Genomic DNA, 21,803 nt, shown 5'->3' on the forward strand with positions numbered 1-21,803 from the left:
GTATTTGATCTCAACGTCCATCTTCATGGTCTCTTTGAGCCTTCCTCTTGAGTCTGATTTTGAGTGAACGTTACATACATATAACTGAATTTTTGCTAATTTATTACTCAATTTCTGAATAATGACAGCAGGAAGAAAAAACAGTTTGATAATAAAAAAAACTTTTCGTTGGTTTCCAGCAGCAAAATCTGGACAGAAATATGCTCATCCTGTAATGTTTGTTAATCTCTAAAATTTATTTACCATCTAATTCTTGGATCTGCTGCGATATGGCATCAGAGTTTTGGAGACTCCGTGGAGAAAGCGAGTAAACTGCTAGAAGATAGGGAAACATTCCCTTACCGTGCTGCAGTGCCTCGCTATTTTCCAACTCGTTATTCAGTCCAATTTCAGGTGCAGGTAATATGTCAATACCATAAGTATTGTGGATAACTGTTAGACCGGCAATTATATTTTAGGCAGCAAGGCTATAACAGAGACTTTCTCGAATATACGATAGACAATCATTTGTGATGTTGGGGGGCAAACCGCTCCAGCCCACAACAAATATTCACCGTTATTCTCTCACCAACTAAAAAGTTTTTACAGATAACGTAAGTATTTTTGCTCCATTTTTAATTTACGATATGTTTAACTCCTTGAATTGATGTGTAAGGTGTTATTTAGGTTTATGCAAATTCTCTGTAATATATTAATTTGTCATGTAAATATGCTCGCTCAGATAAGTTCACCGTAATATGTTAAAAATTTATTCAGAATATTACACATGGAAAAGTTTTTATATGAACATATCTGAGACGAGTTCAGAGTGGTCGTTGCAAGCCGCAATGGCTTTATTAGACATTTACAGTTTACCAGCTTTAAACTTTGTTTAGTCGGTCAATAAAACGGAGTCGTCTGGACATGAGGCACGTAACTCAAATGTTGACTTTCGTGACTCTTCGAAAAGCTTTTTGGCTCGTCCGACTGCATTTTGTTGTCATTTAAAAATCTTATAAACCAGTACGTGGCCAGCCAGGACGAGGAGAAATCTATGAACTACCACATGAGCGACTCTATAAACGTAGACCATAAACCATTGCATTAATTACACCATGAACTCCTTAATGAGCCGCTTCATTAACTTCATTTATTTCGTTTTCTCAGAGAATTGCATTATCCCTCTCTGAACTTTCAAGGTATCGGCTTCGGTACTTGCAGTAGGCCACGGATTGCTTAAAGGAGTGATCCAGAGAACCTTGATTAAAGTTTTATATACATTCTTATGTGCAAAGTCATACGAACTAAATCCACGATTAACTCCGCGGGCCAAATGAATAATTGAATTCGAATTAAATATAATTCTCGCCACAAAATGATCAATAATCAGACGAGTCTAATAAGGCCGCCGGTTCTTTTAGCATATGCAGGCCACGCGGTTGCGGACATAAGATTTCTCTATCCAGAACTTCGTTATTCGGCTGTTATTCTACTCAGCATTTAACAATCAAAGATTTTCTGTCATTCTCAGTAAAAGGTTGGCTTATAATACAGAATTTAAGGCTAGGTCGATGGGTATCAATGAAACTATATTATTGTGCCCTTCTCGAATAAAAATTGAGTAAGCGATTTGACAAAAATGAAAAAAAACACTGACTTATTGTGCTTGCTTTTAAGTTTTAGAAATATTTGCTGCAATATTTTATAGATAAATTATTCTCTTAAATACGGGGTTCCATATATTCAAAACATTAATTGGTGATGAATTGAGAGCAGTTGATGTAAGTTAGCTGCAGCGTGTTACTATTGAATGAGGTCCATTACCATATGGGTCTTTGTCATTTGCATTCGCCGGTAGAGGTTATAGAGGAAAACTTTACTAAATGCTCGAACAATCACTTGCGTAGCCTGGGTCCGAATATCAAAGATCAATTAGTTCTCGTCTGTGAATGAAATTTGGCCTCGAAAGTCAATCTAGTGCATTTTCTCGCCAACCAAGCCAATAAATTAATAAGGAACCAACGAGATCCTAACGGCACAGAAACTTGATTACTTTATCAACGCGAGAGCTTAAAGGGGTTTTCTTGACTGAATCCTTGGCTCGTCCAAATAACAGGGTACTTCCTTGAATCTTACTAACTTGATCCAAAACACACCCTCAATCATTCAGATATTTCATTCCAGAAGATGCGTGTAAACCCATCTAGTGATGCAGAGGATGCGAGTGAATCAGGTTAATTCGTTCTTGGATACATCCAGATGAGTAATCTTTATTAGCTAACTGCTATTATCAAACTACACTAAATAATTGTTGTTCATCTAGTGTCCTTGTAATTTTCAATCAATTTTACCCGCAACCACGCGACCATTAAAAAATACTACAATTTTGAGACGGAATTTCTATCACTATAATATGAAGACAGCAATTTCAGTATTTCTGGATATAAAATGACTGCAACATGTTGCATGCTACCTAATAGTTGATCGCTGCTATTTCCAGTAAACAATCGCTTGAATGCTATAAAAATCATCCAATCTGACTGGACTAACAACTCAGGTAACGAGCCTGCAGTTGACAGCGCGCTGATGGTGAGCTTGCGGGGTCAGATATCGGTGCAGCCTGAGCTGCAGGGCGTCGGAGGGGCACCTTTGACCCAGTCATTAATTTCACGGGCAATTTGTTCCTTTTGTGAAGCTTGTTTGTAGATTGTTGTGTTTGTGAAGCTTGTAGATAGAATGAACCTAGTGCCCTTCATGAAGTCGCTCCGAATATGAACATCTTCAAAAGCAGACTAGACGAAGCTATGCAGGAGCATATGTTCAGTCTTAAAATGCCCAGCAATATTACGGACCAGGCAATAAGTCCAGCAGCTATCTCAATCAATCGTCAGTTATAGAAAGATCGGGTTCCAAAGGCCGGATCCCTTGTGAATCAAGTCACGAAAAGTTCAAGAATCGGCAACAGGCCATAGGCCTATTTCTTCAACGCCGATACTTCTATTCTAAGAAGCCACTAACGTTTGGGGATATTATACACTTGTAATAAAACCTATATAAATATGAGGAACTCCTGTACAGATCCCTGACATTGTTGTGCTTTATCAAGGCTTCTTCTGACATAATTTGCATAATATCCTCTTATCGACGAAACTAACCCTGCAAATTCCCGTGATTTATTCGCTCGGGCTTCGCTTAATGTTTGTAAGGCTGCAGTGTATGATTCAATGAAAATCCTGTCGATTTGTAATTCTTAAGCTGAGATTTCGCGGAATATTATAGGCCGTTCGATTTTAAAAATTAATTTAATTCATTATGTTCTATCATAATCGGAGGCAAAAGTTCAATGCGCCTGTCAACATTCAAATTAAAACCGGTTTATTTTCATCCATTAGTAAAATCTGTTTCCGTCAGTTATTAGAAGAAGAATGTTAACTGCAATAGCCGGTAGAATTACAATAAATTTTCATCAGTACCTGTCCCTCGTCAGCTGGTCAACGCATTTTTAATTACTGCACTCTCGCAACTTCAAATCCTCCGTTTTAATTTTTACGTTTTACCATTCCAAGAACGAAAGAAATAATTGATCGTCCACTTTTGTCAGCACTTTTCATCCTCTCAACTAGCAAAACGTTTGCCGGCCGCCCCAAAAGGAGTTTTTCAACTCGTTTTTTTTTTCATTCAGCCGTCAATTAGCAAAGAGATTTTATACCTTAATAGAATTGCTTCTATACGTATATGATCTTTTCTTGGCTGAATAAGCTGAAAACCGTTCTGAATCATCAAACTAAACTTTTGCTTGGTTATATAGCCGCACCTGCTAGCACGTTTGCTTTTCAAAACTTTGATTTCAAGAGAATATGCGACAACTCCTGTTTTTAGAAGTAGTACAGCTGCTACAGCAGCGCCTGTTGTTCACAAATAAAGATTTCATTTTTTTGTTACTGGTAGCTCTGCTCAGCATCCAGCTGAAAATGTCATTGGAATTACACAAACTTATCGATTTATGCTGACAGTGCAAACGTTACCCTGCAAAATTTAGCCGTCAGTAGGAAAAGAAAATTCACCATTACACCAAGAAACCTGTTCCTGTTTTACTGCGAGAAATAGATTTATCAAGGCCAGGACAGCGATCGATCCCAGGCAGGTGGTCGTTATCAGGTCATGTGGCGGCCCCGCAGCGATGCTAACGAAGTCGCCAGACAGCCATCTGTCCCTGCTGATCGCAATTCATCGTTAAAACTCATTGGGACCAGAGGGTGGCACGAGAAATATTGTTCGCAAGAAAAAATATCTCTGTGTTGATTCCTGCGCCATCATGAAGACCTCGAGATGAGGTCTTCATGGTTTCGAGGATTCCGATCTCGATGGAGGCGAATGTTTACTAGAAAATATTAATTGCAAAATTAGTACGGCTTTCGGTGCACTTATGGTTGAGTCATTTTTTTAAATTTGATCATAAAGTTGGCATGATTTAATGATTACAATAAGAAGAAAGTTTAACTTATGCACTTGATCTGTGACTTGAAATTGCGCCTGCAGGTTCAAGGAAGAGCGACAGACCGCGGCTGCCCGTGTAAACGTTCCTTCTCGCCTAAACAAACAGCAGCCAAAAATATGTATATACCTCAAAGGAATTGCAATGCCACATGATAGGCTATAAAGAATCACAGTTGTGAACAAAGCAATTAACGTAACATAAACTTCATGCAACAGCTAAACAGAGAACCCTATCTGAGAAACGTGCTCTTTTTACACTTTTTCCCGTTGGTGGCCGTTGCGATAATGACGCAGCTCAATAGTTTTGCGGAAGCTTGTCGTTTACCTACTGCCTTCAATCAAGATAATAGGCGCAAGCAGTCAAGCAAGCAGCGCAAACACATGCCGGTCTGCTAATATTTTACCAACGAAAGACTACAAGGTGAGGTGTTTTTGCTCGAAAAGACATATTATATAGGATGCTCAAGCTCAAAGAACGCGAACGAATAGACACTTGGTCACTATCTTTTTATCTTAGCCTTGATACATCGGAGACTGACTCTCGATTAACTTTAACGGTAGCAAGCAACTTTAAAATAAGTAAATGTTCCTTCATTATTTCGAGGAAATAAAAATATTGGTGGTGACTGGTGAGGAACTATAGCTCGATATCGTAGTTCTCTGATATTTTCGCGAACTGCGGCTTCAATGAGTTGCATTACTGGGAAACGCTTAAACAACAATTTTAGTTTAATATTTGGATAAATGGCCGAATTTCACAGTTAGGATCAGCAGCGAACACTTTTCCTCGATGAAGTGGGTTCAGATAATGTAAGAAAGAAATGTTCACAAACAATGGCGCGCACTGTTAATGTCAATTATCATCGACTAAGTCTCATCTATGGTCTAACTATATATTGATAAAATCAAGTGCACCTTTTGTGATATAAAAGTATTTTGTTAGAAAACACGCAAGAACACTTCACACTTGTGGGGAAGTGCGGCATTTCTAGACGCGTAAACATTTACGTATCGGATGGACCTGGTGCGCCGGCGAATGACTAAACAGAGGCAGGAGGCGCTGAGTTTGGTTGTCCCGACCTCATCTAAGGCTAGCTGAAGCCTGCAGTCACGTAAACAAAGCTGATAATGACTTGTGTGTTTCTTGCTCATTGAAAAGAGCGCCTTCCTTCAACTGGGATTAATTAGTAGAATTACACTCCATATCGACAGAACAGTTTTTTTAACAGATTTTTTTACCGGAAGTTTAATTATCTGTCTAGTATTTCATCCCGATAGATGACATTGCTTGTGCTCGGGACGAGGAAGCCTGGGACGCCATGTTTCCTCTTGAGGTCCCTAATGGCAGTCGTGACTTATTCGCTGGTTTCTGGTGGAGTGTGTGCTGCCCAACGCTCCCCAGGCCTCGAAGGCACTCAACCGACGCTGTTGGTTCGTATAAATGACTTGAATAATAATTTTTTAATTCTTCACTATAAAGAGCCAGGGCAATACAATAACCATATCTCGAGCTCCTGCTTGCGAGCTTGAACATATCTTGAGTATAATAGATTAGCTACGACACAAAGGAATCATCATCTACTGTGTAACATTATCACGAAATGTCTGCTTAAATGAACTTACATTTTAAAATCATCATTAAGTTTGAATAACTTTATCGATATTTTATCAATCTCCAGGAGTCAGTAGAAGAGTTCTGGCGGGAAGTGGAGGAGGAGCTGCAAGCGATGTCTGAGCTCCTCAACTGCCGTCAGGAGGACTTCAAGTGCTTCCATAACGACACTCTGCTGCTACACCAACCGGCCGACGTCGACTACAACGGCCTCACCCAGTTAGCTACTGATGACATTTTTAACAGAAAGAAGAAAATATATTGATAGGCAATTAGTTTCCAACAGGTAGTTTACTCAAATGACATGGTTATTGAAGCCTTATTTTCTCGTTTGTTCTTTCACTCGCTGTCTTACAATTCCAACAGATGCTCTTAATACCTGAAACTAGGCATAAAACAAAGTTATCAAGAAATTTTCAAAGTCTAGGATTATATTTATAGCTGATGAGAAGGCTTTCATGGACAGTTAAATGTTGTCCATGCACCATCTTGCCATAACTAATTATTACAGGCCGTGCCGCTGTGACTCGGACTGTCTGCTGTACGGCGACTGCTGCGCCGACTACGCAGCAGCAGCAGCAGCGCGCGTAGCTAGTGGCGCGACTCTGGGTGATGCTGATCTGACACTGAATCTACAGCAGGGCCGTGCTGCTAACACGACAACAGAGTACCAGACTGAGAGTCGTGCTGCTAACACGACAACAGAGTACCAGACTGAGAGCCGTGCTGCTGACACGACGACAGATTACCAGACTGAGAGCCGTGCTGCTAACACGACAACAGATTACCAGACTGAGAGTCGTGCTGCTAACACGACAACAGATTACCAGACTGAGAGCCGTGCTGCTAACACGACAACAGATTACCAGGCTGGGAGCCGTGCTACTGACAAGGTAGCAGATTACCAGACCGAGAGCCGTGCTGCTGACGCGACAACAGATTACCAGACTGAGAGCCTTGATACTAACAAGACACCAGGTTCCCTGACAGAGAGTCGTTCGGCTGACACGACACTCAGTTCTCCTGAGGGGAGTCATGATGCTGACACGACACACAATATTCAGGAGGAAATTCGTGTTTCTGAAACTCATAGAGAAGGGTCGTTCACAACATCTATTTCTCCGACAAAGCGTTGCTGTGCTGACCTGACATTTGATACCCAGGCCATGACTAGCGCCCTGAGCAGCGCCGTGGAGCACGACGTCCTGAGTATCACGTCAAGTTCTATTCTTCAGTCACTGCCCGAACGTCGATCATTCGTATGCGCCGCTCTGGACTTCCAGGTTCGACTGTTGTGCAGTTGACGCTTTGATCTGCATCACAGTAAAAGTTGATCTTTGTACCCTATTGTAGTGACAAATTTCAACACTATAGGCCTTGGTTAAGTGATAAAGACACGTTCAACGCGTAGTAGTATAAAAAATATCGTTTTAGCTTCCTACACAATGAATATATGACACTTGATGTATGTTTCAGATGACGGGGATCTACATGGTGGGATCATGCCCTTCAAAGTATCAGGACACGGACTTGGAACAACAATGTCTCCGCACGGTAATCCCATCAGATTATTAGAATAACGATAAAGCTATGATGCTCGCAAAATGACTTTCTGCACTTCAAAATATGAATGAAAATATTACGATTTATATAAATTAATATTCGAGTAAAATTTCATGAGCTGTACAATGAAATTTCTTGCATAATTCTTAAACTCATAAATGTGCAATGAATTCGAATTTGTGACCAGTAAACACTTTACGATCACATAATTTTACTGTATGACGCTTTTAGAACCTGAAATTTTAATGCAATTTTGGATTTAGTTTTCATATGCGAGACGAGTAAGTCGTAACATTAAAAAAACCTTGACATTACATTTTATAGAGTATGAGTTTATCGTTCCAAATAAGATGATGGATCGTGTATAAGCGAGCTACTTACGATTGTAAACAGGACGATTTTCATGACGCGATTTATTTATGTGCACTTAACTGGTAGGTATGCAAAATGATAGGCTTAGCTAAAATCCGAACTAGATTTCATTCTCCTGTCGATGCATATAATTTAATGCAAAGAATCAAGTTCCTGGAGGCCGTTCAGCACGATAAATAAAAGTTTTTACGTCAGAAGTGCTGCGCACTAATCTTCAATGATGGCTTTAACCCGACTGCCATTAATTTTCGATGCCTGGATGTCAACATGACAACATCTAGAGTTCACTCATGATTTAAAATACATCTGTACTGTAAGGAAAACAAGGTTCACGCTAGTGAGAAAACTTGTTTACGTTGATTTCACCAATGTCCAAGACTCCAGGTGTGAAAACTCGAAAGAGGTGCTTCTGTGAGCTGGGTGCTCGCATGTAGGGTGCTCACTGAACACCCACCAAAAACAGTAGGCCTGTATTCAAGTGCGCTAGAGGTAAAACGTGAGGATAACGTGCTGCCAAAACAATGATTAGGCGTAATGACATCTTCGCAGTTATTCTTCTTACAGGTGATGATGATCTTTCTTACAGGTAGCAGAAACGAATTACACGTACTTAATGGACTTGCCTGTGACGTCGCACAGGTCGAACTTGACGTACGTCAACTACTACTGCGCTCTGTGCCATGACGATGCTAACAACCTGCATCGCTGGAATGTCTCGATCAAGTGTGCACGCGTGAGACACAATTTCATATCCTCCTGTCGCTTCAGTTATATCTTAAGATAATTATTTGTTGGCTACTTTAGATTCGGGTTCATTAATCCTTCGTTGAGAGACGCACTCGGATTCCTTTAACGGCAATTAACCTGCTGTGTGCTGTTGGACTGTCTATCGTTGCAAACAAATTTAGTTGTTTTTACTTCTGGTGCACAATCCATGGGCGGCTTCTGGGCAGCGACTGGTTGGTGCAAAAGCTGCAGAAAAACAAATAGTGGGAATTACCCCCCCCCCAAAAAAAAAGACGTGCAAACAGGCAATGTATAGTTTGTAACAAGTCGATCATGAAGAAAAATTTTAAAAATAATTAGAATTTATTATTAAACTTGATTTTTTTATAGGAATATCATATATTCTAGCACTACATAACCAACAGTGTGCCCAGGCTTCCCTATGAAAGTTTATTAATGCCGATCATGTATTCTGAGCTGAGAGTTAGAAAGTCATTAGCTGCCTTCCATTAAAAAATTCACATGTTTATCCAACTTCCTTATTGTATAAGTATGTTGAATTATTTATTCGAGATAATATTATGAAAAATAAGCAAATCATTTATTCAAAAATAGAATTACTTGGGATCAAAATGAGCCTGAATTGATTTTAACGATCATTTTAACAGCTTTCACTCCAAAATGTTCATGTATGATACGCTGAAAAATTAGCATTCGAAGCAATGAGAAGATAATCACACTAATAGTAATGACATACAGAAGGTTTGAAAAGTGGAAACCATAAGACAAACACTAACTTTGTGTTTTTTATTCCAATGGCTTGAATGGCAGTTCCCTAAAGACGTCTCGATGCAGCAGTTCTTGCAGAAGGCGAAGTACCGACCAGGACTGCGTCAGTGGAAATCTGCATCCCAAGCCTTCTGCCTCTTTACGGTAATCTTAAACTTCGAGGAAATGCCAAGAACCTTCTTGTCTTAAATTCATAAGGTGGCAAATATTTCATGAAGCTACGCTTCAAAATCTTACGCGGGGCTGAATTAGTATGCTATTTTGTTTATTTCTTCAGGTAGAAGAGTTCTCGAGACCAAACGACTTCATCGGTCAGTTCAGTGGCCGCCAGTGCGTCAACCCGAAGCCAATCTGCTCCATAGACGACAAGTGTCAAAGCCTGGTATGAGCACGAAAAATAACTGTTATAAACATTAATATTTAATTATTTAATGCTTATGGATTCATCATGGTGAATAATCATCAGCCAAAAGAAAATTTAATTGCCAACTGTAAATATGAGTTGCAATTTACAGGTAAGAGAATGCAGTGCTTCTTGGCCCAGCAACCGAGACAGAGAGAAGTGCCGTCAATATGCCATGACAAGTCTTCATGGTAAAATATCGTACAAAAATCCTCACTGCGCTCTCTGCAACGGCGTTAACGTCAGTCAGCTCACCTGCATGCCTTCAAAAGGCCACGTTCGGATTCACCGCTTGATTACACTCCCTCAAACGTTCTCGACGCTCATGGATTTCAAGTCCGTAAATTGCAGCGATCAGGATCTCTATGATCCTGTCAATCGTGTGTGTCATAAAATCAGGTGTGGGAGATTGTTCACTCTAAATGAAGGTACATGTGTCAGAACTGGAAATTCATCAGCAGTAGAACCGACATATGGACAGGCTCTGACAATCACATCCGAAGACTCTATTCTGAATGATTCCTGCCCTAAAATTTCTATTCCTAAGGATCAGTACAGTATTAGCGAAAGCGACTCATCTGTGACCATAAAATCTTCTAAGCACATTTATAAATTCGGGGAGTATGAACTGGAAAACTTCGATTTGCTAGTGTGTAATGAGAAATATGTTTACCTCTCCACAATAACTCATCCACAGAAAATTGTCACTTTTGTAGTGTTGGTAATATCTGTGTTGTGTTTGGCAGCCCACATATTAATCTACTGGGTGTACCCAAAAATTAGGAACTTACCGGGGAGGAATTTATGTTCGCTTTCATTCAGTTTATTGATGGCTCACATCCTACTTCTGACGGGAATGAAAGCACACTGGCACTCAGGATTATGCATCCTTGTTGGCATCAGCCTCCACTACTTCTGGCTAGCATCTTTCTGCTGGATGAATGTCATGAGTCTAGATGTGTACATCACATTCAGAGGTGCAGTGCATCGAGGATCCGACGGTAGCAGTAAAACATTTTTGAAATATGCCTGTTATTCGTGGGGTGTTCCTCTACTGGTGATTTTATCTGCATTGGTTGTGCAGTTCACGGACATCATGCCGGAATACCAACCGGAATACAACGCCGGCAATCTCTGTTGGATTAATAACCGGGATGCACTTATTCTATTTTTCCTACTCCCCATTGGCGTCATCATACTCGAGAATGTTTCATTATTCATTGCCACTTCGTACGGTATTTATCAGCAATCGAAGTACTCCAAATTTGCCAACATGAGGTCCCAGAGTATCAAAAATCAAAACAATGGACGAATTCCAGAAAATCCGAAGTCAGGAAGCTATAACCAGGTGAACTACTTTACAGCACTTCTCTTTAACTTCACTTTTTGTTGTTTATCTTCTTCTACTCCAATCAATCTGAAATTTTGCACACTTGCGTAAAGTTTGAGACCATGCACGAATCAATTGACAAAATAAATAATTTCAAAAATTGTGATTTTTAATATAAAAAATTTTGAAATAATAATTTTGTCTGCTACAAATCTTATATAATCAATATTTAACACACTTCTACCTGTCCAATCCATCTGAAATTTTGCACGCTTGCGTAAAGTCGGAGACAAATCAGACAATGCATGACAGAATAATTAATTTTGAAAATGTAATTTTTTAATATTAAAAAAGATACAAATTACTTTTTTAATAATTAACAAAATTGAAATTCATTGTACATGTGTAACATCGGAGACAATGGATTCTTTAGAAGTGTTGTCGTTAAAAAGTAATTTTTTAATGCCTATTATTGAAAACTTCGATGATAGTGACATGATTTTCAATTGAAGGCTCATGATAAATAGGTAAAGAAATACTTTAAAATATCTATGATTCACTTGGCAGAAAAGGACGGAGCCAAAGGATTGCATTCGTCTGCTGCTCTACATCAAGCTTGGAGTCATCCAAGGACTCACGTGGACTACGGGTTTTCTAGCCGCATACACAGGACTGCCCGCGTGCTGGTATTTATTCACGGTTTTGAATGGACTGCAAGGCTTCTTAATATTTATCAGCTTCGACTTGAAAGAGAAGGTACGAGTATCATCCAATTTCGATGCATATTTTAAGAACTAAGTCGTCAAACCTTATTTTATGACAGTATACACAGATTTAAATATATTTGGGATGATTTTAAAGAGCCTCGAAAAAAGAAGATCCGAATGCACTTGTTCCATAATGATTACAAAATTTAAGAACACAACGCACGCCGCGAGGTTTAATTTCGGCTCTATGTACTGCATTGTTATCCATTCAACATTTCTTCATTAAAAAAACTCGCTCCTTTCGCACAAGCGCACATAAATTTTGTATGTAGAAAAACTGTAAAATTTTACACTATTTATATGGACTAACAATATAAAACTGATACCTTTTAAAATATATCGCGTTCATTTAGGTATGGCTGGCTGTGTATGAGAAGCTGTCTGGGAAGGTGAGGAGTCTCAGGAGTGCCAGCTTGACCACATTCACCTCCGTAGCCTCCAGTTCATCTCGCAAGTTCCATAGGTAAACTAAAAATTTATAGAAAGATTAGTTTAGCGTTTTGCTCGAAAGAAAATCTTTTACTCATGTCATGATAGGTATAAAAGTCGCAGCTTGCGCGTTTGGGTCGAAGAACTCTCCTTAGTGCTCGGGTGGGAATTTACCCCTAAATAAATAATTGAGAGACCAGTAAATAATGTTGCTGAGCAAAGCTCTTACACTTACTAGCTGCGGCTAGAAAGTAACACGATTGCGCATCAATTTGTTAAAACAGCTTGTTGGGCAAAGATTTCACCATAAATGGAAAATTTAGTTTATTTGGATTTTTTACCATGGCTTTATTAAAAATACGATTCAAAATATTATCAAAGTCATAATATTGGATTGTATTATTTAACACTTTGAAAGATCAGTGATTGAAATTATTTATATTTTTTTCAATTAGAAATTCACTTGTCTCATGAGATCTGAATTTCATGCACAGTGAGAAAAATAAAGTCTTTCCAGTCACTCAGATGCCTGCACGGAGACGAGTAGACTTGACGACGTGGGACTAGAACATGACAAGTCAACTGTTATGCTGAACTTCTCTGAGCTACAGCGAGTAGGAAGTGTAATTCAGACAATGGAGAGTATGTCCGTGGAAAGAGCAGACCACCATGCAGAAAACGACCAGAAATTGTCTAGACAGAAATTAAACGACGATGAATTCTCTAGAAATGTGATCGGCGTTGCACCAGAAGCACGCGGAAGTATTGTTCATTACTACGCGGAAAAAAAGTTCGTTATCTGCTCTTATTCGAGTCTCATTGTTTTTTTTTTTTTTGCTTTGAACAGCTGAAATAGCTCTGTTTTGTTCATATCTGGACTAATCATCGGTGTAATAAATCATTTTTCTCCTATGGTCATAAACTTAACGAGTTGACTCAGATGGTTTGATGAAGAAATTATTCTGGATGGGCCTTATTTAGAATGCCAACGTGAAAGTCATCCGGGTATCTAAAAATTATTAATTCTATTTAGAAGTACGCTTTGGTTACAGTCTGTTGAAAAATCTCGAACATTTAACTATACGTACTTGTACATTAAATTCAATATTATTCAGCTTGTCACAATGCGAGTAGGCATTTAACCCTGCTACTGGTATTGCTTTCCCTGTACCGGTATGGTATGGCGCTGATTGACAGACCTAGTGTTTAATCTTCCATTACGGAGCTTCAATTCAAACCGTTTGCTAAGAAGATCCGTGTGTATTCGAAACTAAATCAAGAAATTGAGCTTCTGGTACATTCAAAATTAATGTATGGATGTGACCTGTTAATCGTTCTTAATTTTAACTTATTACAAGCCTTAATCTTTTTACTAATGCTCCTAATAATTAGTTTCGCAGCTGCTGGTCAGAAAGACGTCTTCCGTGTACCTCGAAAGTGATTCAATTCCCTTTTTTTTTTGCTACGCACATATCTGTTGTTTTATTTCTCACAAACTGCAATTTATCGATTAATTGATTGTTTATTGATTCGCTTTACATGTATTTTCGTAATTATTTCGTGTTAATACTTGAAAAAAAAGTCCCGCGAGGTAATTTTGCTATCGACCAGATGAAAGGGTTTGAAATGTTGTCTTATTATTTGAATGGATTATGAAATGTCTTTCAAACTGTTACAATTGTCCTATGTTTTCTAGTAGGTACGTCGTTAGGCTTTAAGTAAGGAATTGATTTGAATTTGTTGACATGATGAGGCAGGCCTTATGGCTAATTTTTACTTTAAATTGCATAAAATCCTCTATTATTCATTCTGACGGGTATCGAATTGAAATTATAATTTGTTCCGAGTAAAAAAAAATATTTCGGATTATTTGGGGCGTAAATAAACGGCCTCTCATTGATTACACTGAAGAACGTGTAGAGGATAAGGTATTGCTATTTGTTCTTCGATGCTTAATCAAATTTTACTACCACAGAAGCCTGCAAAATAAACTGACGACTGACCAGGAGATACACGGTTCCTCCAATCTTTCGATCAAAGCTCCAAAGAAGCAGAGTGGACAACTCGAAAGTATTCAAAAGAATGAATTAATCAAGGCCTTCGACGTTCGAAACAGCACTCGCCTCATGCCCGAGGACAAGGTAGGATTAGTCGGATCCAAAAAATTGGAAGCATGCTATCAACATAAAGTGACCAAAATTGTCCTCAACGTTCGAAAATCCACTTTCCTCACACTTGTGGACAAGGTGTAGGGATTGATCGGAACCAACAAATGTGGAGTATGTCACCAACGTAGAATGACCAAAACTATCTTGGAGTAATACTTTTTCGTTTAGTCAGAATCTACTCATCAACAAGAATCTCAATATAATCGTATTTTTCAGGACTCGAGTTTCAGGAGGCTTCCGAACGATTATCGAAAAACGGATGTCCCCGGTGTGGTCGAGTTCTCCACTGATCCTAAAATACAGTTTCGGAGTGAACACAATGATGACGAAACAAACCTGAAGAGTAGCAACGAAGTTTGAAAAATGATTTTGACAGCGGCCCAAAAAAGCAGGTCTCAACAGCAGGTGACTTGGCAATTAATAGCTTATTTGTCATCTGAATCGAAAAAATATGGATATTTTAGGGAAGGTTCATTGTACGCTTCCTGCGAGGTGCGTTACAATATACGCTAGTTGTGTAAATAAAAAACGCAAGACAATTTGACCAAGATTAAATGTCTCCCAACGGCTTATTTTTGGCGAAAAAACGATTGTCATTCGCTCGAGATTTATAAAATTGATGCCCTCACATTTGTTCAGCCTTTATCAACCTTAAGTGCTTGAATCGTAAGGCTACTATATTTTATGTGGCATTTATTGTATACATATTAACCGTTGAGTGTTAATAGGTAAAAATCTTGAACAATAATGTCGAGCAAATATATATTATCCAGACAACTATCGTATCCGCTAATCAAATACTCGAGTACCGTGAGTGTTATCATAACCATTGCTGTGCCATATACGTAAGTGTTCAAACTTATCTATCTGTATCGTAGCCCTTTTCATAATATAATAGTACGATTTTGCCAAATAAACAAGTTGTATTAACTTAGCGAATTTAATAATGAACTTGAAAAAATCATCGCATTAATAATACAGCATATCTTCTTTCACAATTTCATGTGGGTGTACAAGAAATGACAGACGTACGCAGAATTTAGCATCAACATGACATGTATGATAAGAATGAACACTGACAGGTACGAAGTTTGTTAAATGTTTAACTAATTGTAAGTGTGTTAATGTTTTTGTCCTACATTTGCAAGCTTCCACTAGCCCAGCAACGTATTCACCGTTTGCGAGCATATGCTTAAGTTCTATTCCGTTCTTTGCTTTTTCTTCTGCTGTTCGTCTTCGTCTGGTTCTCTAAAGATGGGCTTAGGTTGAGTAGCGGCGTAAGCAGGTGATACCCAGTAAGGATCATTCTTGGCCAAGTCATGATATTTGAGAAGCGCTTCTCTCGGATCACCTTCATCATCTTCGATTTTCTTGTTTTGCAAGCCCAAATTGCGTATGATGTACGAAGATAGCGTTGAACCTCCCGAGGTGACTCTTCCGCCCGTACCTGCGTTTCCAAGAGGGAGGTCGGGACGACGCGATTTTACGGGATCTTTCCTATCCTTGAGCTCTAACTTGCGCGTGGATTTGTGGCGCTCCTCTCTAAACATTGGTAGGGCGTGTGGGGTGATAATTTGTTGCGACAGAACAATGCCTCCATCCTTGACACGCTTGCGACGTTTGCCTGCCGCTAGCACCGCACCGTTATGAGATCGAATGGGGTCATACAGTAGACGAATCTTGCCGTCGCCGCAGCCCACACAGATCTGGTTTAGACGAGGATGCCAGAAGAGACTCACTATATGACTCTCGCCAACTGGCATGCAATGTTCCAAATTCCAAGTGTTCCTGTTGAACATCAATAGGGACCCGTTCTTATCTCCCTTGTTCATTGAAGTACCGGTCACTAGAAGTTGATCATTAGGACTAAATAAGCAATCAGTCATGTCAAAACGATTAAATAAACCAGTAGCGGTAAAAACAGCACTCCTTGTTTTCCTAATATCCCACAATTTTAGAGTATCATCCATTCCTCGAGTGCCGTAGTATTTATTATCATAAGAGAAACATATAGAACTGGTATTGGTTCCTTTCGTGTGACAGTCACGAACATTGACTATTGTGTTAACGTAACTTTTTCTGTGATCCCACATCTGAATGGAGCCGTCATCACACACGCAAGCGACTGTCAGACCGTCATGGCTGTAGCAACACGTAGTCGGCTTTGCTTTCAAGCCAATGGCAGATCGTGGTTTTATCACGTGCTTCTGACACGAAGGCTTACTGGTGTGCCATATCCTACACGTCCCGTCACGTGCACTTGTTAAGAATTCTTCTTTATCCCGAGGATGCCAACATGCATCAGTTATGCCTGAGACATGACCTTTAGTTTTACCCATATCTTGGATGTACATATCTCCCTTAGCACACTCAAACAGCTCGGCACCGTCACGGTCGTATACTTTAGCCTGACTAGACCCTGACACGGCGAGCACCTTGTCACCAGTGCAACTGTAGTCCACCGCATTGATTGGGTATCCGTCATAAGGGCAAAGCTTACGGAAAGACTCGTGGCAAACGTCCATGCCTTGGAAATCCCAATATTTGACTTCATAATCAATAGAGCCAGAAACCAGCCGAGATCCAGAAGGATCCATGGTCACAGACGAGACTGCTTTGGTGCCGTGAGTGAGGGGAAGTTCGTGAGATACAGGGAGTCCATGACCATCGTCGTCGTCATCATCCTCATCAGCATCGGAAACGACTTCTTTGCCAGCAATATCTACCTGATTTTCTTTTGAAGATGAATTTGAAATTTTGATGCTGTTTTTCTCTGAAAGCATTTCTGGAGGTAATGGAGGACCTATGAGCTCCTCGTCTTCGACATCCTCAGCACTTGCTACATCTTCATTATTTGGTTCTTTTGGACTATTACCAGAGACTTCACCAATACCGTCTGAACTCTGGATACTAAGTTTCTCTGCAATGGAGAAAAAAGTAAAATGGATAACTTCAAACAGAAGGATTAATAACATTAATAACATTAATTAATAACATTTAATAACATTAAACATATAAACAAATAATGAGATGAAAGTATTAATTGAAAACTAGAATCTATTCCACAGCTACTCCAAATTCTTTCAAATTGAAATTTGTAGCTGTAACACCAGCTTAATTTGAAAAAAATGCAAAGGTGTTCATAATTTTACAACACTTCTCTTTAACTTCACCTCTTGTTTGTCTGTCTGTCTGTCTGTCTGTCTGCTACAAATCTTATAATCGATATTTAAAACACTTCTACCTGTCCAATCGATCTGAAATTTGGCACACTTGCATAAAGTTGGAGACAATGCATGAATCAATTGACAGAATTAATTATTTTATAAATTGAAAAAAAAAAAAATTTTTCAACATTAAAAAAAAAATTAAAAAAATAATTTAGTCTCCTACAAATCTTATAATCCATATATGACACAATTTGACCCGTCCAATTGATCTGAAATTTTACACATTTGCATAAAGTCAGAGACAATGCATGAATCAATTGACAGAATAAATAATTTTTAAAATTTACAAAATTTTGATATCTTAAAAAAATTCGATGAATAATTTTTTTTCAATATTTGAAAACGAAATTAGAAATTCATTGTACATGTGTAACATCCAAGATACTGGATTGTTCAGAAGTGTTGTCTTTAAAAAGCAATTTTTAAACGCATATTATTATTATTATTATTACAACACTTCTCTTTAACTTCACTTCTTGTTTGTTTGTCTGTCTGTCTGTCTGCTACAAATCTTGTAATCAAAATTTAATACACTTCAACTTATCGTATCGATCTGAAATTTTGCACACTTGTGTAAAGTTGGAGACAATGCATAAATCAAATGTCAAAATAAATGATTTTAAAAATAAAATAAAAAATCATTTCAATATTAAAAAATTTGAAAAAGTAATTTTGTCAGCTACAAATCTTATAACTGATATTTGACACACTTTTACCTGTCTAATTGATCTGAAATTTTGCACACTTGTGTGAAGTTAGAGGCAATGCCTGAATCAATAGAATAAATAATTTTGAAAAAAATTTATTTATTAAAAAAAATTATATATTAAAAAAATTGAAAAATTAAATTTTTTAATATTCAAAAATTAAATGAGAAATTCATTGTACATCTGTAAGATTGGAGACACTGGATTCTTTGGAAGTGTTGTCTTTAAAAAGTAATTTTTAAACGTATATTATTAATGATAAATTATACAACAAAATAGTTACCTACCAATATTTTCTCTGTTGCGCTCAGCTGCTTCCTTTCTAGATTTTTCAGCCAACTCTTCTAAGTCAAACAGTCTTGCTTTCTTGCCAAATCCTGCAAAGCCCATAGCAGCAGCCACTGAGGAAGAGACAGGAAGTGACAAGTGAGTGAACAACAGCAAAGGTAAATTATTTATGATAATTAAAAAAAGTAAATAAAGTTTGTTCATAGGCAGAGACTTTTTCAAGGAGATATTAACAATTTACTGTACAATAAAGAGCTCAAGATATGAAATCAACTAGATCAGTAGGTAGGTATATCTCTGCTGCTTAGTGATGTAGTAAGCATATTTGTTCACTTTCATGACTAATTGGAAGAAAGACTTAATTACTTGAACTGGAAATAGCTTTTAGTTAGAATTCTCAGCCCCTTTGATGTAAACTCACTCTTTTCAGATGTCTCATCAGCAGCTGCATTCTCTTCCAATGGAACAGTTTCAGTTTTATTAGGCGATGGCAACTTTTTTCCAAATGAACCAAAAGCAGTTGTCACAGTATTGCCACTATTTTCAGATTTCTCTACGTTTGTATTAATGGCTAAACTGATTTTGCCAAAAGCAATCTTGTTTTTCTTCATTGTTAATTGTCAAATGAAATTGTAACTCAAAATAGAACAAAGTTCATCTATGTGAACAATGAAAAAATGAATCTCTAAAAGGCAGGGCTCTGGTGGAGAAAATAAAGCTGATTAAATTATGTAGAAGGGAAATCAAGGCACTCCTTAAAAGGAGTACGTAGTCAGCAAAAAAAGTTAGTTGTGGCTTATTGCACTCTAGATTGCACCAAGAAAAGGTTAATTGAGAGTGATTTTTTTAGACAAGATAAGTATTAGATCTACAGTGCAAGTACCGTCAACCGGGGCTACTCGGGACAGTTTTGAGCGTTTTTTTGTTAATAACTTCTTACAATGAAACATTTCATAAACAAGATTAGGCTTATTTTATAGCTCTTTGTGAGGGCTATCGAATGGCATTGTCAAAAAAATTCCTTATGCTATTCGTAAGGTGCCAGAAGCAAAAAAAAAAAGTGTCCCGAGTAGCCCTGTCGAACAGGGCTACTCGAGACACTTGGAATAAAACTTCATTTTAAAACATTTGAAGCATGCAGAGCGTAGTACTCATCCATTACTAACAGTACTCTGAAGTGCTCCTCTTTCATTGTAGATGATGTAGAGGAAGAATAAATGACATTTTCTGTGATTTTTACTTGTTTTTCCTTTATTGATATGATATTAGCATATACATTAATTACCGTATTATTGATGTGATATTATTGTATTATTGATGCAATATTACCATATTCATGAACATGCCATTGAGCATTTACAACAACCTTGCCCACTGCAAGCTTCATATCAGCAGCCTTATAGCATTTTTTCTGTATCTGTAAGCTTACCGGACAGTTTGTAATTTCACACCATTTTAATTGGGTTAAGTGAATTTACTATAAAAAAGATTGTGAAAAACACACCTGAAACAGAAAGGAATGTTTTAGTGACAACCATCATATGTTTTGGAGAAATAAATCATAGTTTAGGTCAATTACTTTTCATTCTATATATGACATTCTATGCACAATTTTGTGATGACCAATGATGCACTCATTTTTTGATAAGTGAAATATTTTTTGCTGAGCGAGGTGAATGTAATCAATATTCTTTGTTTTTAATCAATTATTTTCTCAACTGGAGCCTTTGCTAACTGAGGTTCTACTGTAAATGCATTTTTGGGGGTGTCCCGAATAGCCCTGGGGGGGTGTCCCGAGTAGCCCTGCCGTGCGGAAATGGCCATCATTTTTTTTGGATTGAGGTATGTAAATTCTGCAAATAAAGTTTTCATGCTGACACTTGTCTGCAACTTTTTTATAAGCAAAATTTTTTAATACGGCAAATATTTTTCTTACTACAGACCTTAGCGGAAGTAACTTTTAAAAATATCATTTTTCATCATTTTTTCAGGAATTTTTCAAAGCTAGTAAATGTAGTATTTTGAACTTCTTTTATACTACATAGATAGGAAAAATGTTGACGTTTACACCACTAAATTTAGTTTTGCAATATTCCAATTAGTTTGGCTACTAAAACAGTTTTACGCCGTGTCGGTGGACTGTCCAGAGTTACCCCACCCATCCCGAGTAGCCCCAGTTGACGGTATATAGCCCTCCTGTTCTCAGGTGTTGTATCCCTTGAACTGGTCCACATATTGAGTCTATTGATCTGGCTAGCTTTAGCAGGTTCAGTTTGGCTAGAGATACATTTTCATCAAGACATTTGACATGAACTTTCCTTGTTGAGGAAGGCATACTTTGGACTATACATAGACTGGATACTGGATAGGACTACATGGGCTGAGATGCTGCTCCTTTCCACACTGGTGGTGGCTGGTGTGCTTGCTTGTGCTGGCACTGGGTGTGGGCATTGAGGCTGGTCTTCAAAAAATTCCAGTTGAGTTTGTGGAGTCATTTGCAGTGGTTGAGCATCCTGCAAGCAGCTTGGTGAATTATTTCTTGTTGTTTGATGATTTGAGCTTGCTGTTATAGTTGTAGTTTCCAGAGGTGGGCAAGGTTTTTTGTGCGGTGGTCTGTCCTTTTGACAGACGGTGGTCTGTCCTCCATGTTGTTAGCTATGTTTGATTTTGATGAGCTAGGACTAGATGACAGAACCCCCTCCAGATTTGAGTCAATGGATGTAAGGCTTTCAATACTAAAGGTAAAGGCAATCTTATCATAGTTCATTTGGCTTTTCAATGATCCAGCAAAGTCTGATAACTCTTCTCTATGGCGCTTACGTTTCAGTATTTGCTCTTTCTTGCTTTTTGGTTGAGATGAGGAAGTTTCAGTTGGAGCTGATGAAGTGGCCAGTTTTGGTTTAGCTGACTTTTCTCTAGTCATCCTTGCTGGTTGGCCATCCG

General features: G+C 38.3%; 2 protein-coding genes across 2 annotated transcripts; one reads left to right on the forward strand and one right to left on the reverse strand.

Moving 5' to 3' along the window:
• The first annotated feature begins 389 nt into the window (after positions 1 to 389).
• Positions 390 to 16,594, forward strand: LOC108666273. Its single transcript, XM_018153109.2, has 14 exons — positions 390 to 593; positions 5,755 to 5,907; positions 6,156 to 6,307; positions 6,600 to 7,371; positions 7,565 to 7,642; positions 8,610 to 8,756; positions 9,581 to 9,682; positions 9,816 to 9,920; positions 10,054 to 11,289; positions 11,839 to 12,027; positions 12,392 to 12,501; positions 12,985 to 13,257; positions 14,443 to 14,608; positions 14,852 to 16,594. Exons 2-14 carry the CDS (start codon positions 5,755 to 5,757, stop codon positions 14,993 to 14,995), a joined length of 3,627 nt encoding a protein of 1,208 aa, XP_018008598.2. The 5' UTR covers positions 390 to 593; the 3' UTR covers positions 14,996 to 16,594.
• On the reverse strand, positions 15,563 to 19,560 carry LOC108666275 (WD repeat-containing protein 70-like). Its single transcript, XM_018153110.2, has 3 exons — positions 19,282 to 19,560; positions 18,860 to 18,973; positions 15,563 to 17,555 (listed from the first exon to the last, which is right to left on the reverse strand). Exons 1-3 carry the CDS (start codon positions 19,469 to 19,471, stop codon positions 15,835 to 15,837), a joined length of 2,025 nt encoding a protein of 674 aa, XP_018008599.1. The 5' UTR covers positions 19,472 to 19,560; the 3' UTR covers positions 15,563 to 15,834.
• Positions 19,561 to 21,803: the final 2,243 nt, after the last annotated feature.

Source organism: Hyalella azteca, unplaced genomic scaffold (assembly GCF_000764305.2).
Source record: "Hyalella azteca isolate HAZT.00-mixed unplaced genomic scaffold, Hazt_2.0.2 contig14896, whole genome shotgun sequence".
Lineage (NCBI taxonomy): Eukaryota > Metazoa > Arthropoda > Malacostraca > Amphipoda > Hyalellidae > Hyalella > Hyalella azteca.

Bases quoted from the DNA above. Each gene is read 5' to 3' on its own strand.
- LOC108666273 (XM_018153109.2), top strand. From the start codon at position 5,755: ATGACATTGCTTGTGCTCGGGACGAGGAAGCCTGGGACGCCATGTTTC. The intron at 7,372-7,564 runs GTTCGACTGTTG...TGTATGTTTCAG, and splicing joins GCGCCGCTCTGGACTTCCAG to ATGACGGGGATCTACATGGT. The intron at 14,609-14,851 runs GTAGGATTAGTC...CGTATTTTTCAG, and splicing joins GCCTCATGCCCGAGGACAAG to GACTCGAGTTTCAGGAGGCT.
- LOC108666275 (XM_018153110.2), bottom strand. From the start codon at position 19,471: ATGAAGAAAAACAAGATTGCTTTTGGCAAAATCAGTTTAGCCATTAAT. The intron at 18,974-19,281 runs GTGAGTTTACAT...TCTCTTCCTCAG, and splicing joins TGATGAGACATCTGAAAAGA to TGGCTGCTGCTATGGGCTTT. The intron at 17,556-18,859 runs GTAGGTAACTAT...TCTCCATTGCAG, and splicing joins GCGCAACAGAGAAAATATTG to AGAAACTTAGTATCCAGAGT.